Source organism: Convolutriloba macropyga, chromosome 8 (genome assembly GCF_964194025.1).
Source record: "Convolutriloba macropyga chromosome 8, txConMacr16.3, whole genome shotgun sequence".
In the NCBI taxonomy this organism is placed as follows: domain Eukaryota; kingdom Metazoa; phylum Xenacoelomorpha; order Acoela; family Convolutidae; genus Convolutriloba; species Convolutriloba macropyga.
The window spans coordinates 64,677,799-64,692,398 of record NC_134475.1 but is presented as its reverse complement, the minus strand read 5'-3'; the positions used below and the strand labels follow the sequence as shown (position 1 = coordinate 64,692,398).

Sequence of the window (14,600 nt, the reverse complement as noted above, 5' to 3'; positions counted from 1 at the left end):
ACGACAATCCGTTTAAGACAATCCGGCTATCGACAGTTTATCAACAGGGCCGGCTATTACAATTTGATACATGCATTTGTATACATATTCATTATATTCATATTTATACATATGATGATTGAAGAACCTTAATCTTCATAATCTATGCATTACATTGCAAAAAGCACATTTGCTCGAGATACTCGGCTCCTCGCTGTTTTACGCAGGTATTTTAAGCATATGTATTAAGATCAAAAACGCAGGAGAGTGCGAAAAATTCTGACAGACCCAGCTTTAAAAATTTGGTTTATTAGTCGCAAGTTTACGCATTTTATAGTGCGCGAATACTAGCGACAAGTGCAATTGATTCTAATCCTTTGATCAGGTCGCTGACTCTAATCTAGACCTTTGATTTTGGGGTATTAGTCGCTAATTTTTGCAGTGATCTTGTTGCTAGAATTTGCTGCCGAGATTAGCGACAAGGACTGCCAAATTGCGGTGACTTTCGCAATGTCGTTGATTTTGGGCAAATTTGCTAAAATACAAAAAACCAATGAAATGTGTAATTCGACGATAGTATGATCTTATTATCAACATGATGGCCCTTTGGTCAGCAAAAATTTTCCCGATTTTGCTCACGTTCAAAGCTAAGAGGAGCAATTTACAATGGTCAAAGCATCGTGGATACTGACTGTACTGTTGTCGAGAAGTTGTTTTCTTTTAATTATCTCTGATACCAACAGTCAGGTTAAGAAGTTTTGAAAAAATCAACTGACCGAGCTTTAGACTAGCAGAATAGAAGGGACGTGGAATTAGTAAAATTACCCAACACCAACTGCATTTTCGCAATTCATCTCCTATTGGTTCACAAATCATTTTTTTAGATACAAGCAAGAAGATAAAAAAAATTGTCAAAACCTACACCTCCTTGTTTGATTTTTTTCTTATTATATCAAATCAGATTTTACATTAACTCAATAGCTAAACCAAATTTAACTAAAAATCTAAAAAAAAATCCATGTTATTCCAATAAGTTTCCTGAATTTTTATTTTTTCATGGCAAGCAGTTATTTTATCAGATAAAACAATGAGATCTCGGATTTTGTCCTTCTTGCTTTTGGATTTGAATGCTAACTATCAGTCATTCTTCGCTTGTGTTTCCTATCAAACATTTTTTTTTCCCTGAACTAACAAATTTATCCACAGCGCGGCCGTTGCCAATACTTGGCCAATGTCCAAAAAAATGCATCAATTAAATTTGAATTTTCTGGACATCAATTAATTTTGACAATATTATTAGCTTTAAACTTTATTTCTCGAACTTAATTAGTAGTTACTTGACACCACATTCAAAGTTTTTATTGTTCTTGTGAGCAGTTTGGGTAGCTGTCCTCTTAATCAACAATTAGTATCTTAAGGAAAGTTTCTGAAAGTAGTCGCCAATTAGGCTTTCCTTCAAATGGGTAATTAGATACTGTATCTATGGGTAAGGCGTAATTTTAAGCTAATTTCAAATTATTAGCTTGGTGCTAATCATTTCCATGCCCGCTTACAACTCTAATCTTAAAAATGGGTCATGAAAAAGATCATCAAAATGGGCTGTGTATACTCGATTTTTTGGGCATTGTCTGCGTAATTATCTTGCAGCTGAAAAATTCCTTTGAGTTTTTATAATTTTAATAGAAATGGTCAACATTTAATAATCGGTTTTCGGATGTGGGTATCTTTCAGCACGCAACACAAGATTTTAAAAAGTAAAGGCCAAAATGAACTCATGGAGGGCCACAAAAACTTTCCTGCTGTTTGTCCATATTGAGTTAAAAATTTCTGCAAGACATGTGTAGTGATCTGCAGGTCTATTCAATTTTCTGTGAACAAGGAACTAATTTGCGCACTAATTTTTTGCACAAGATAGCTGATACTTCAAAGTAGCTAAGAAACTCCAAAACCTCATAGTACCAACTTTTCCAAATTTGCAATTTATGCAAAATTGCATGAGAAACATGCATCCAAATTTGATAGGCACAAGCAAATATTAAGCAAAATTTTTGAAGTTTTCTTGATGTTTAATAAGCAGCATGCTTTTTGAAGAAACTGATTATTGTAATTCACAACAATCACAATGCTCTCCCAAGACCCTAAAAAAAATTGTTCATTTTCTCTAGAGAAATGTGAAATTGATGTTCGATGTTCAGTTTTCAAAAATTGAAACGTCATTGTTGGCAATCTAATGAAATTCAAGTGATAAAGAAAGATTTATATATTTATATGTATGTAACTTCCAAATTATCTTGGAAATATAAAACAAACTATACTTTTATTTTTTCTTTTTCATAGGAAAAGTTTATTGCTAAAAGAGCAAAGCAAACATTTTAATTGGTTGTAGCTGCAAAAAACTTTTCATTTTTCTTGATTAATTTTAGCTGAAAATTTTGCCCGAATAATTCTTTGCTACATTTTTGCGAGTTCCAGCAAAACTGATCAAAACGGTGGTTTCAATGATGATAAGAGACAATAAAATACAAAAACTATTCAGCTTGTTAATCGCAGTCTTCCCTGTAGATTTTCACGTCTGGACATGATCATGTTTTTATATGTTTAATTTGTTAAAAAAAGGTGCAAAAATCTTGAAAGTTTGTGCATTGCTTCACATTTTTGACCCCAATTTTTCTCAGGATATTCAAAGCTCTCTTTCTTTCCAAACTTTATGGACACCGTCTAAATCTGTTATCTGTGAATCATTGATAGCGAAGCGAAAAGTTTTGTCTCCTTAGGATCGTCCCAGAATTCAAAAATTTCAGTTTTATCCTATATTAAGGTGCCCAGCGTCTGCCGACAACACATTCGAAAGGGACGAAGTTGTGAGGGCGGCAGATGGCGAAAGAAGAGACCCGATGAGTCACGTGGCATTCGGGTGGCAGAACAACCTCGAGGGTGTTGTTTACATACACTGCGTCGTCATTGGATGCATCTCTGACAACTCGGATGACTGTATCGCCACTAGCAGTAAGAATTTTTACCAACTCTCCTATCGATAACAACAGTTGCAGTGCCGAGGTTATCGCCCTCGCCGATTCATTCAACAACTTGGCTTCGCGTTGACGTTTGATCACTTCTCGATGGCGATAATAACAATTTTTTAATGGTGTGCTTTCATGCAATGAAGTACACTTTAATCAGACGCAACAGGACAATAATCAACCATGATTAAACTATAGCTTGTTTTTAATACGCGCTCGCTCTTAAATCGTTGATGATATAGCATTGATCATAGCGTCAAGGAAAACACTAGTTATCACAATAACCCAGGCTAAGGCCTCGATTTATGAAAAGACCGTTCTCGACCCAAAATGGGCGTGAAAGGACCATGCTCGGCCCCAATTGCCTATGAAAAGATTTTGGCTCGAACTTATGTCATCTTGACTTTAACTAAACCCAGTTTTTTGCATCTCTACTTTACTTTGACCCAAAATTTTGCTTGTGAAATTTTGCTCGACTCAAATTAACCATGCTGGACTTTAAATGAACTCACATCTTCTGCCCAGCTTTTTGCTCGACGCAAAATAATAAGAAAAAATGGGTCGAACTATTGTCAAATGACAAGTTGAGCAAAGGTTTTTCCACGAGTCTGCATTTCTTATTGAGCCCTAAACCTGGGAAGCGCCTACTGGTACAGAATCACTCATTCTTGAAGGTGGTTTTCACTTTTGTATCTCGTTAAATTTCACTCTCCCATTTCACCCCAATTTTTAAAAAAAGTTCCGCTTGTATAATTGCTACTATTAACTTAATTGTAATTGAAACTACTAGAAGAGGAATGATATGGAGTAGAACCCACTATAAAACTGAAATTGTTGTAGTCAATACTACGTTATCGTTTTAATTGATCCGTACGTCGCAACCACATGAATTTTAAGTGGTTTTAGTTCGGTAACCGTAGACGCACGTAACAATTGTTTGCACGTAAAAGGCGCGTAGACTTGGCAGTAATTAGCGCCAAGGTGCTGCTGCTATTCACCTCTAGAAATGTTACAAAGACAACGAGCTTTGTTCAAAAAATGATTAATTGCTCTCGAATTGCTCAGAAGTAATTATTGTAAATTTTTATTCAAATTTTTTGCTCGACCGATTTTGCCATTTTCTTCTAGAATAATTTTTGACTTCTCAGATGACTATTTCACGCACTTTTTGATTTTTGAGTGGTTTTATTTTCTCTCACTCCTCGCTAAAGTTTGTTGTTGAAACAAAACCGATTGTTAGAAAGTAGATGACAAGGGCATGATAGCCGAGTGGCTGAAACCTCGGCAAGTTGACGGAATCGGATTCAAGTTAGCAGGGTTTGAAGCTTACCTTCGGTTGATGTCTCTGCATCCATAAGGAAAATATTATCTAGGCTAGAGCCCCTGAATTAATTTGCACCACCTGTCGTTTGAGAGCAATTTTTCCCACGTTAGTTGGTTTATGTTTTATCTTCTGGATCTGGCAACTTTGGAAGTCGAGGATGTGATTGCTAACGAAAAGAAAACGAGAACAGGGTTCAAACTCCCTGAATGAATTATCGATATAGAAAGCGATGAACTTTTCACAAAAAAAATGACAAATGACAAAACTAAGGGATCCCTAAAGTTATGGCCGCTACATTGATCTGTACTGTTTAAAAAAATAGTTCAATATTCAACAAATTTACCAGAAAGATTGTCATGAAATAACACAAATCTTGAACAGGAATTTGAAACAGCCAAAACAGGAGCATAAAATGTGGCCATGTTTGAGCTATTTTACTTTTGCAAACATTTTTAATGGAGTTCAATTAAGGTGTAAATGCTCGTAAATTTTTCAGCGAATGTTGCACGCAATTGTTTGCAAGTACAGTCCATGACTTATATAAGTGAAGTGAAGGTGCTCATAAAAGTTTATGGCTCAAACATTTTAAAATTTTGTAAATTATAGTGTTATAAAAATGGTAAAAACTTTTATTATTTTTTTTAAATACACCTTGTATCATAATTGCCGGGAACAAACTATTGCTTATCTGTTATTGTCGATTATCTCCCCTCTTTATAGATAATGGCAGCCAGTGTCTTTAGATAAATTAATTTTTTTCATTTTCTGGTCGACTAAATGAACGCCAAACTGATAAGATGCCTAAAAGTTTTGCAATTGTGAGCCCTAACTATATTCATTTGTAAATTATACTGGCAGTACTTTTATGATTTAAAGCCCAATTTTGTATTTGTGGACTTTATTTACTAGTTTTAATTAAGCAAAATCGACAGATTAAGAAAAATTATATGTTTCAACATTTGATATGGGATAGAGCTAGGATTCGGTGAGCAAAGAGTTTTTAAATACATTTATTTTGATTATTTTTTTTAGAAAAAACGATTAGAGTGTTACTTTTCATCGAGTTCACAAACTGAATAAAATGATTCAAATCTTGTTTGATTTTTACATGAGAAATTTTTTCCAAAAGCTCTAGAAAATATTTTTGTATTCCTATTTCGAAGTTTTGCTAATCGTAATTTCGAGGTTTCATCTACTCTCATATTTAAATTATAAAAGATTTCTTCTCTCTCAATTTTTGAGAAACTACGAGAAATGAAGCTGAAACTGACTGAACTGACCATTGTCGAGCTTAAAAATTTTCCCTTGAGCTCATTATAATCAAGAACTTGGGGTGTTGATGTAGGGAGATAAAAACTGTGTTTCGGAACATTATAAAAAACCATCAATCTTGACATCAAATTTCAATCATTCACACAATTTTATGTGAATCAATACTTCTTAATTAGTGTTTATGAGGAAAACATTTGAATGCTGGATCGAACTCCAAGTCTATATTTTAATTACAGAAGCCTGGATCCGTGTTTTTTTGTTTTACTGTAATGGACAAGTCTAAGTACATGTCTTACAAATCTTGGCCAAGACTTGGGTTACACCTGCAAGATTATTCCCAGGTAAAGGGGCCACTTTATTACGATTAATTTTTAGTAATTCAACTCAAAACCGTCAAAAACAATTAACAAGCGCCCTTAGAGGTCAAATATGCCCAGATAGTGTCATTTGAGTGTTTTTGGCTGTTTCTCAGCAGTTTTCAGTTGAATTTGAGCCCAAAAAGTGCAAAAATCACATTTTGTCATGGCTTTCGGATTGTGTGGAATATATCTGGAATAAGTATTCATTGGAAAATGGTAAAAAAAATATTACTGCTCCAGTTTGTTCGGCCCAAAAATTTATTTTGATGCTTCGAGTTTCAATTGTGGAGCTTTTTTATTCTCTCCGACATCTATTAACTTCGTCATTTAATTTCCTTTAAAAACTTCTTACTGCAATTTTCACCTTTTCTGAACCCATTTTGTTCAATTTTGTTGAAAGTATAATGTTAACTGTTTAAAGTATGGAAAGATATACGTACCTCATCCACGTGCTGATTTACATCTTGGTTATTTATGAAATGAGTGAATGCAACAAGGAGCTAACACGTGCTATTTATACTAGATTTGCCCCCAACTTTTCATATTGTTATAGGTGATATGATGACCCTTGATCTTTTAGAGAAGTAAATTATCAGAGTAAATAGCTAGTTAAGATCGGATGTCATAAGAAGTCAAGGAAGTTATAAATTAAAGATGATCACCATGAATGTAAAAGTGCGGTAATTTGGGGTAATAAATATGGACTGAATTTCGTGTTAATCGCCACAGTTGTCAACCATTATTTCTAATTTAACTATTCGGTTACAAGATTTGTCTCTGCGTTCCCATTAACCGACAGGCTATGGGCCCAGAGCTTTTCTAAGTTAAGTAATCAACCCCCATCGTAAATAGAAAAACGTTGTTGCTGCTTTGCTACATAAGAGGATCGCTGAAATCACTGGGGGAGGAAGACAGAGAAGACAAGGAGAGACAAGCCTTGTAGTCAAGAAGTGGCCAAGTAAGACCAGAAGAAGCAAGAGTAAGAAGCTTGTGTAACTGGTTGGGGGACCTCAGTTGTGGAGTTGAAAGCTTGTGTGACTGGTTGGGGGACTTCAATTGTGGAGTTGGAAGCTTTTGTAAGTGGTTGGGGGACTTCACTTAAGAAGTGAGCAGTTTGTGAAGCTGGTTGGGGGACTTCATCTGTTGAGTCGAGAGCTTGTGTACCTGGTCGGGGGACTTCAATCGTGGAGTGCTAAGTGTGTGTAGCTAAGCAGTGGATTCTGCTTGTGAAGTAAAGAGTGAGTGGAGCTGTTGTGGGGGATCAAAAAGGAGCGCGGAGGTTCAATTGTATAACAGAGCTGTCGGGGAACCAGGATTGCTTAGTATAGCTGAGAGCAGCTCAGCTTAAACAACTGTTTCATTTTCAATTGTGTGTGCTGTGCTTCTGTAAGATACAAGTTTGGTCGAAAGACACAAAAGCTGGTGGTAAAAGATTTCTTAATTAGGACTAGGATTAGGGTTCGAGTACATTATCCTAGAAGGGTGTTGGTATCCTCATCATGCTTAATCGCGGCAAAAAAACCCTGGCTCAATGTCAATGTCCTGCTTTCGATTTTGTCAAGAATATTACAGAACTCGAACAGAACACCAACTTCTAGATTAATTTAGTCGACCTAACTCTTTTTGCTTAGTGTCTTTTTTTTCTAACAAGTGCTACCATATTACAACAAGTGCTAACCTGGTGCTAAAAAGAATTTTTTGGATACACAAACATAACGACTCACCGCTTCGTCGCCCTATAACACAGCCACCAACAGGCAACAGATTCATACACGCGTAGAAAGGAAAGGGGTTTTGATCTAAGTCCGAACAAGATTTTTTTCACAGCCCGACCCTTTTTACAAAAGAATAGAGCAGTACTATCTTAGAAAAACAAAGGACATAGTTGGGGCATCATAAGTCTTTGGTTCAGTAGGGAACATTTAAAGCTAAAGGGTTAATTTGAGACGAACGGAAATTAAACGAAAGTAAGACAGGCCTAACAATGAGCTCAAAATTAGAAAGATTGGTATTCAGCGGGCGTGAGGATGATTTCTTGTATTTTGCTGAACAGTTTGAGGCTCGTAAGCAGTCTCTAAAACTTGGTAAAGTTCTTAGTGGAGAAGCCACCTATCTAGATTATGTGCCAGCTGTTAGAAATAATTCTTCGGAGGAGCAACGAAGTCAAGCTATAGAAAAGGGGAGGGAAGAATTAGAAGAGAAAAAGAAGACATTGTGGTACGAGTTAGTTCAGGCTTTAGACAAAACATCAGTTCTTTTTCTTAGACCACATAAGGGTGATGGTACTAGAGCTTGGGATGTACTGTGTAAACGCTTCAAAAGTTTTGAGAGACCCCAGCTACACAAATTGATAGCACAATTAACTAGCCTTCGGAAGACTTCAAGTGAGAGTATAGTAGATTATCTCACCAGAGCAGATGATATGCAATACAACTTAACACTAGTGAACGAAGGAATTAGTGACAAAATGTTTGTCTCAATAATTCTAAAAGGGCTCCCGAAGGAATATGAAAATTTCGCAACACTCGTGAAATACAGCAAGGACGAGAAAACTCTAGAGGAAATAAAACGAGACCTGATAAACTTCGATAATGAAAATGTAAAAACCAAAACAGAGAGCGTATTCTTTAATAAGGAACGGAAATGTTTCAACTGCGAGAAAATGGGACATATCGCAAAAGAATGTAGGTTTAAGAAAACGATTCCTGAACAAACCAAAGCTTCTCAAATGAAATGTTTTAAGTGTAGTGAGCACGGACATATAGCTAAATTTTGTAGAAAGCAACAGAAACATGAGAAAAAGTTTGTAAGTCAAAGCAGGAGAACCAACCAGAGGGGCACGCAAAATTTAGTTGAGGAGCAGAATTTAGAAGAAGAAGAAGAGATCTTTTCCTTCTTTCAAACGTCGGAAAACAACCCTGCAAATGAGCTAGTTTTAGACTCAGGTGCTACCGTTCATATGATTAGAGATGAAAGTTTATTCATAGATATAGACAAGGAGTATTCTGGTACCATCACTAATGCAAACAGCAGTAAAAGTTCAATTAGTGGGAAAGGAACAGTTGAAATTAGGGTTTTGGATTCCAATGGTTTAGCGCGAAAAATAAGATTAAATAATGCGTTGCTTGTTTTCCAACAACACAAGGAATCTGATATCAGTGTCAAAACTTAGAGCAACAGGCAATGAGGTCGTCTTTGGTGGGACTTCAGAAATACGAACTAAGAACGGAACAGTTTTCCCTTTCGAGGAAAAAGATAGTTTTTTTATCTGGCACAACATTGATTACGGCGAGCAGTGCAACTTAGCAAATGGAGATCCCCTTAGTTTGTGGCATAAGTGTTTGAGTCATAACAATGTTGAGGACATATACAAATTAAAAGATCACGCAGTGGGGCTAAAAGTAAACGAGCATGATTTAGCAAACTGTGAAATATGTCAGCTAAATAAATCAAAGAAACTTCCAGTACCAAGAGACTCAGGAACAAGAGCAAGTGAAGTCTGAGAAATTGTTCATACCAACATATTAGGGCCCATCTAACCGGAAGCGGTTGATGGTCACAGGTATGCAATAGGGTTTGTGGATAGTTTTAGCAGATACCAGAAACTATATTTTTTGAGGACAAGGGACGAGGCCTTTGAAAAAGTTGAACAGTTCTTTGCAGACATAGGACAACCAGGAACCTTAGTTTGTGACGGTGCAGGGGAATATGTGTCAAATGACATAAAACAATTATGTAGACGAAAAGGCGTTAGACTTGAGTTCTCGGCACCGTATACACCACAAGAAAACGGAAAGGTTGAGAGGAATTGGGGGACAATCACCCCAATGGCTAGATGTCTTTTAGAGCAGTCAGGTTTAGAAAAAGAGTATTGGCCATATGCACTTAACATGGCAAGTGAGATTAAAAATTTTTGTTTCCATTCAGGTATTCAGAAGACATCTTTTGAGGCAATGTACAAGAAGAAACCTAACTTAGAATCAATCAAAGTGTTTGGTTGTTCAGCTTTCGTTCATGTTGAAAAAAATTTTCGTGGTAAGATTGATAGAACTTCTCAAAAAGGAATATTCTTAGGGTCTTCAGACAATAGTAAGACTTATCTGGTAGGTATTCCAAATGACAAAGGGGTCTTTAAGGTTAGAAAATCTCGCAATGTAACTTTCAAGGAAAACGAAATGTTTATTGAAGTCAAAGAAAAGAAGGAGGAGATAGTCAACAAGCATCATTCAGATGGCGATAGAGATTTAAACCCGGTAGCTTTCCTTGGTGAAATTATTAACAACGAATTGCTACCTAAGTCTATTGATGAAGCAATTAGGGATAAAAACTGGTACGAGGCAATGAAGTTGGAATACATCTCATTAGTGGGAAATAAAGTTTGGGAACTGGCAGAGAACAAAGGAAACAAACCCATTGGTAGCCGATGGCACTTTGCTCTTAAGTTTGGTCCTAGTGGGGAGATAACAAGGTATAAGGCAAGATTCGTAGCAAAAGGATTTAGCCAATTTCCAGGTCGGGATTACAACGAAACCTACTCACCAACAACACGCCTCTCAACAATTCGAGTACTGATAAGCTACGCAGTATATAAAAACACCGAGTTAAAACAAATGGATATCAAAACAGCATACTTAAACGCCGACATCGAAGAAGAAGTCTTTATGCAACAGCCCGAAGGGTTTGAAAAGTTTGACAAGCAAGGAAATCCATTAATTTGTAAGCTGAGGAAAAGTTTATATGGATTGAAACAGTCCGGTAGAAATTGGTACTTAACAATCAAAACTTTTCTCAACCAATTAGGTTTCACGCCGGCTATTCAAGATGAGTGTCTTTTCATAAAGAAAAGAGAAAATGGTATAGAGGGATTAGTGTGTCTTTGGGTAGATGATATGGTGATATTAGGATTGCAGGAAGACTTTTGTGAAAACTTCAAAAATAAAGTTAGTGAGCAATTTCAAATTAGCAGTTATGGAGATCTTAGCTGGTTCTTAAATATAAAAATTGAGGGAACACAAAACGAAATTATGCTAAGCCAAGAAGCATATGTAGAAAAATTACTAGAGAAGTTTAACTTGAGCGAATCAAAGACACTGGAAACACCTTTAGATGTTAGCCTGAAACTATCAAAATTAGATTCACCAGAAATAGGCAGCAATGAGCATAGAGAAATGCAATCATGTGATTATAGGGGTATATTGGGATGTTTGAACTATTTGGCATTAACAAGTAGACCAGATATTGCGCACGCAGCCAATTTATTGAGTTCGTTTGTTGAAAATCCTGGAAGGCGACATTGGAATGCGGCAAAAGGGTGTTTACGTTACCTAAAAGGTATAAAATCAGAGATGGTTTTTAGAAAAAGTGAGAAACTGGAGTTAACAGGATTTTCAGACTCAGATTGGGCAGGCAACATAGACAATAGAAAAAGTACAAGTGCTTTTTGTTTTAAACTTAATAATAGTTCAGGTGCAATCAGTTGGGCTAGCAAGTTACAAAAGTGTGTATCTACTTCAACAGCTGAGGCTGAGATTAACGCCGTAGTAGAGGCCAATAAAGAAGCAGTACATTTAGTTAACCTATTACAAGAATTAGATTTAGAAATACAGCAGCCAGTAAACGTCTTTGTAGACAACCAAGCTTGTTTTGCTCTAAGTAAAAATTCGATGAATCACGGAAAGACAAAGCATTTTTCAATAAAAGTGCATTTCGTTCGGAATTTAGTCCAAAGTCGACTATTAGAGCTAAACTACTTACCTACCGATCGCATGCCGGCAGACACACTTACAAAAGCATTGGGGAGGACCAAAGTATCACTTTTTCGTGATGTCCTTCTCGGAACAAACACTTAACATGATAGGAGGAGTGTTGAAAGTATAATGTTAATTGTTTAAAGTATGGAAAGATATACGTACCTCATCCACGTGCTGATTTACATCTTGGTTATTTATGAAATGAGTGAATGCAACAAGGAGCTAACACGTTCTATTTATACTAGACTTGTCCCCAACTTTTCATTTTGTTATAGGTGATATGATGACCCTTGATCTTTTAGAGAAGTAAATTATCAGAGTAAATAGCTAGTTAAGATCGGATGTCATAAGAAGTCAAGGAAGTTATAAATTAAAGGTGATCACCATGAATGTAAAAGTGCGGTAATTTGGGGTAATAAATATGGACTGAATTTCGTGTTAATCGCCACAGTTGTCAACCATTATTTCTAATTTAACTATTCGATTACAAGATTTGTCTCTGCGTTCCCATTAACCGACAAATTTTTTGTCCAATTTGTTGCGTTTTTTAACCAATTTTTGACAATTTGTTACCGGTCTCCCAATTTTTTGACCATCCAAAACTTGCAGTTAGATATTCCAAGTCTAGCGCCAGACTTGGATTTAAAATGTCTTTTTATAATTCGAGGTGTAAACCCGAGGTGCCCAAGTTTCCTGTCATACTAAATAATGACGATGTTTCTAACCAACTAATTTTTCGCAAGTTACATTTTTTAACCTAAAAGGAAAAAGTTGAATTACTAAAAGTTCTTTAAAAAATCAAAAAATGAGTATCGTATTACATCATGTCGGGACAATTCTCATTTCGAACCAAAGAATGTTGCAATAAAACAAAATAATCCCCCCCCCCTGTCTGGACCTGGAATTTATGAAAAGACCTAATAATTCAAAGTGGGGGGGGGGGGGGTAAATATAGAATTAAATTACATGGTCGAGGACCCTAGCTAAAGTCGAGGGTAATCTTTTTCATGAGTCGAGATCGGATGTTAATCTTGCAAGATTCTTGCACGCGTAACATCAGGGTAAAAAAAGCGTCTGTTGAAGGAGTTTATTTAAAACTTCTCATGTAAATTTGATTTTTAAAAATTTTTACAATTGTTTTACAGCTTCTGGAAGTTGTCCTGCTAATAAGAGGAAGCGAAGGGCTGTAAGTGGAGCGAGTGGTGTGAAAACATTGGGAGACGCAAAAGTGGGAACGAACAGAATCCTGAAGCCGATGACGATATCTTCCCAGCCTCTCTTTTTTGTGGACCCTTTCAATCAAGGGTCTGCTGTGGCCAAGGATATGACACTCGGTGAGAATTTAAGACTTTTTCGATATAGTTTGAGTTTCGTTGTTGATGGAATTCGATGGTATTTTTTGATAGCCGCGTCCTCAATTCCAGGAGGCTATTATTGCGCATAAAGGACTGGTGGTCAATCTGTCTATCTTTTTTAAGTTGCTTCAAATTCATGGAAGGCCTGAAACGTCTATCGCGGCTATTTTCCGGCAATCTGCCGGCTATGTTTTTTCTGCAAAATCACTGTTCAATTCTTTATTTTTCTAGCAAAATGGTTTTTTTTTCTCATAAAACTCACTCAGCTCTAATTCTAATCTCACTTCTAATTTGAATTGAGCGATTGAATTTTCACGCCTAATCATAACAATTTTGAATGTGTTTAGCTCTGAGTGATAATTCAGTGGAAGCGTTCTTATTAGCACTGCTGAAGTCCAAAATATTGGTTTTCAACCTAGGAAAGTTTATATAATCAGCTTTAATTGTCCTCTGTTTCTCGTTGGTGTCTTTCAACGTTTAAAATAAACTGTATGCTTGGTTTTGAAATTCTTGGTAAGATTGGATCAAAAGGTAACTAAAATATTTCAGAGTGAAATACGTTAGAAAATATATGTATGATTGTTTGTGTTCTATCAATGGTAAGCTTCACTTCAAACGCAAGAAACTTTGGGCACGATTGTTTTCAAATAAAATACTATTTTCTGATTTATAACGCAGGGAACAGTCCGTATAATTGATTTTAACCTCTGGCATATTATAAAGCAAATTTCTGATGGTTCAGTTTCAAATTCAAGCAAACAAGACTCTAATTGCGTTCCTAGAAACAATGTTAAGCGTACGGAACCTTCCAAAGCTACCGTAGGTCTGCAACTGAACAACCAGAAAAATCTTAATTTTTTGTTTGGTCTTCAAGAGCACGTTTTTTGTTACTTGATGAATCGGCGGTGTTTGATAAATGCAAACCCAGGTGTTGATAATTTTAATGTTCTCATTCTACAGCATTTCATAGGTGCCCTAATGCCTGGTTTTTTAACACAATTCTAACACTAAACAGGTCAAAAACTTTGGATATTTTTTGAAAAAAGTATAACTCATGTTTTGCTGAGAATGCAAATTCCAAAATATTTCTCAACTATAGCATGGTAACGCCTGATTTTATCAAAAAATTATTTGGGAGAAAATGTAATTTGCCAAGTTTTTCATTCAGTATTACTTTTCAGCAACTTTTTCAGTAGTACAGTTGAAGAGTATAAACTCGTCAAATTTCTCTCAAATTTTACAAAATACGCTCACAACCTGTAATATTGCTCATTGTTTTCTTGTACTCACAGATTTTGAACCATTGATAAAACTAAATTTAGTCATTTTGAGGCTGTTTTAGTCTTCGTGGACAACACTGTCATCGAAATTTCTTCAATTAGCCTGAAGTTTTATTGAAAAACAGTGAAATTATTAACTCAGTAAACGAGAACTGTAGTCCGGAAAGCTCTTTGAATTTAACTCTGTAATCGACATATAGCAACGTATAGTAAAGGAACAACGTATAATTGTAACGTACAAGCATTAGCGATGATCATAGC

At 36.0% G+C, this 14,600-nt stretch overlaps 1 protein-coding gene across 1 annotated transcript in view; it reads left to right on the top strand.

The window, feature by feature from the left end:
* The first annotated feature begins 574 nt into the window (after window positions 1-574).
* Window positions 575-14,600, top strand: part of LOC142345136 (uncharacterized) — a 37,504-nt gene continuing 23,478 nt past the window's right edge. The window contains exons 1-3 of the mRNA XM_075397223.1: window positions 575-588; window positions 2,798-2,985; window positions 12,850-13,038. Coding sequence (XP_075253338.1) covers window positions 575-588; window positions 2,798-2,985; window positions 12,850-13,038 — 391 coding nt within the window. The remainder of the gene's footprint in view (window positions 589-2,797; window positions 2,986-12,849; window positions 13,039-14,600) is intronic.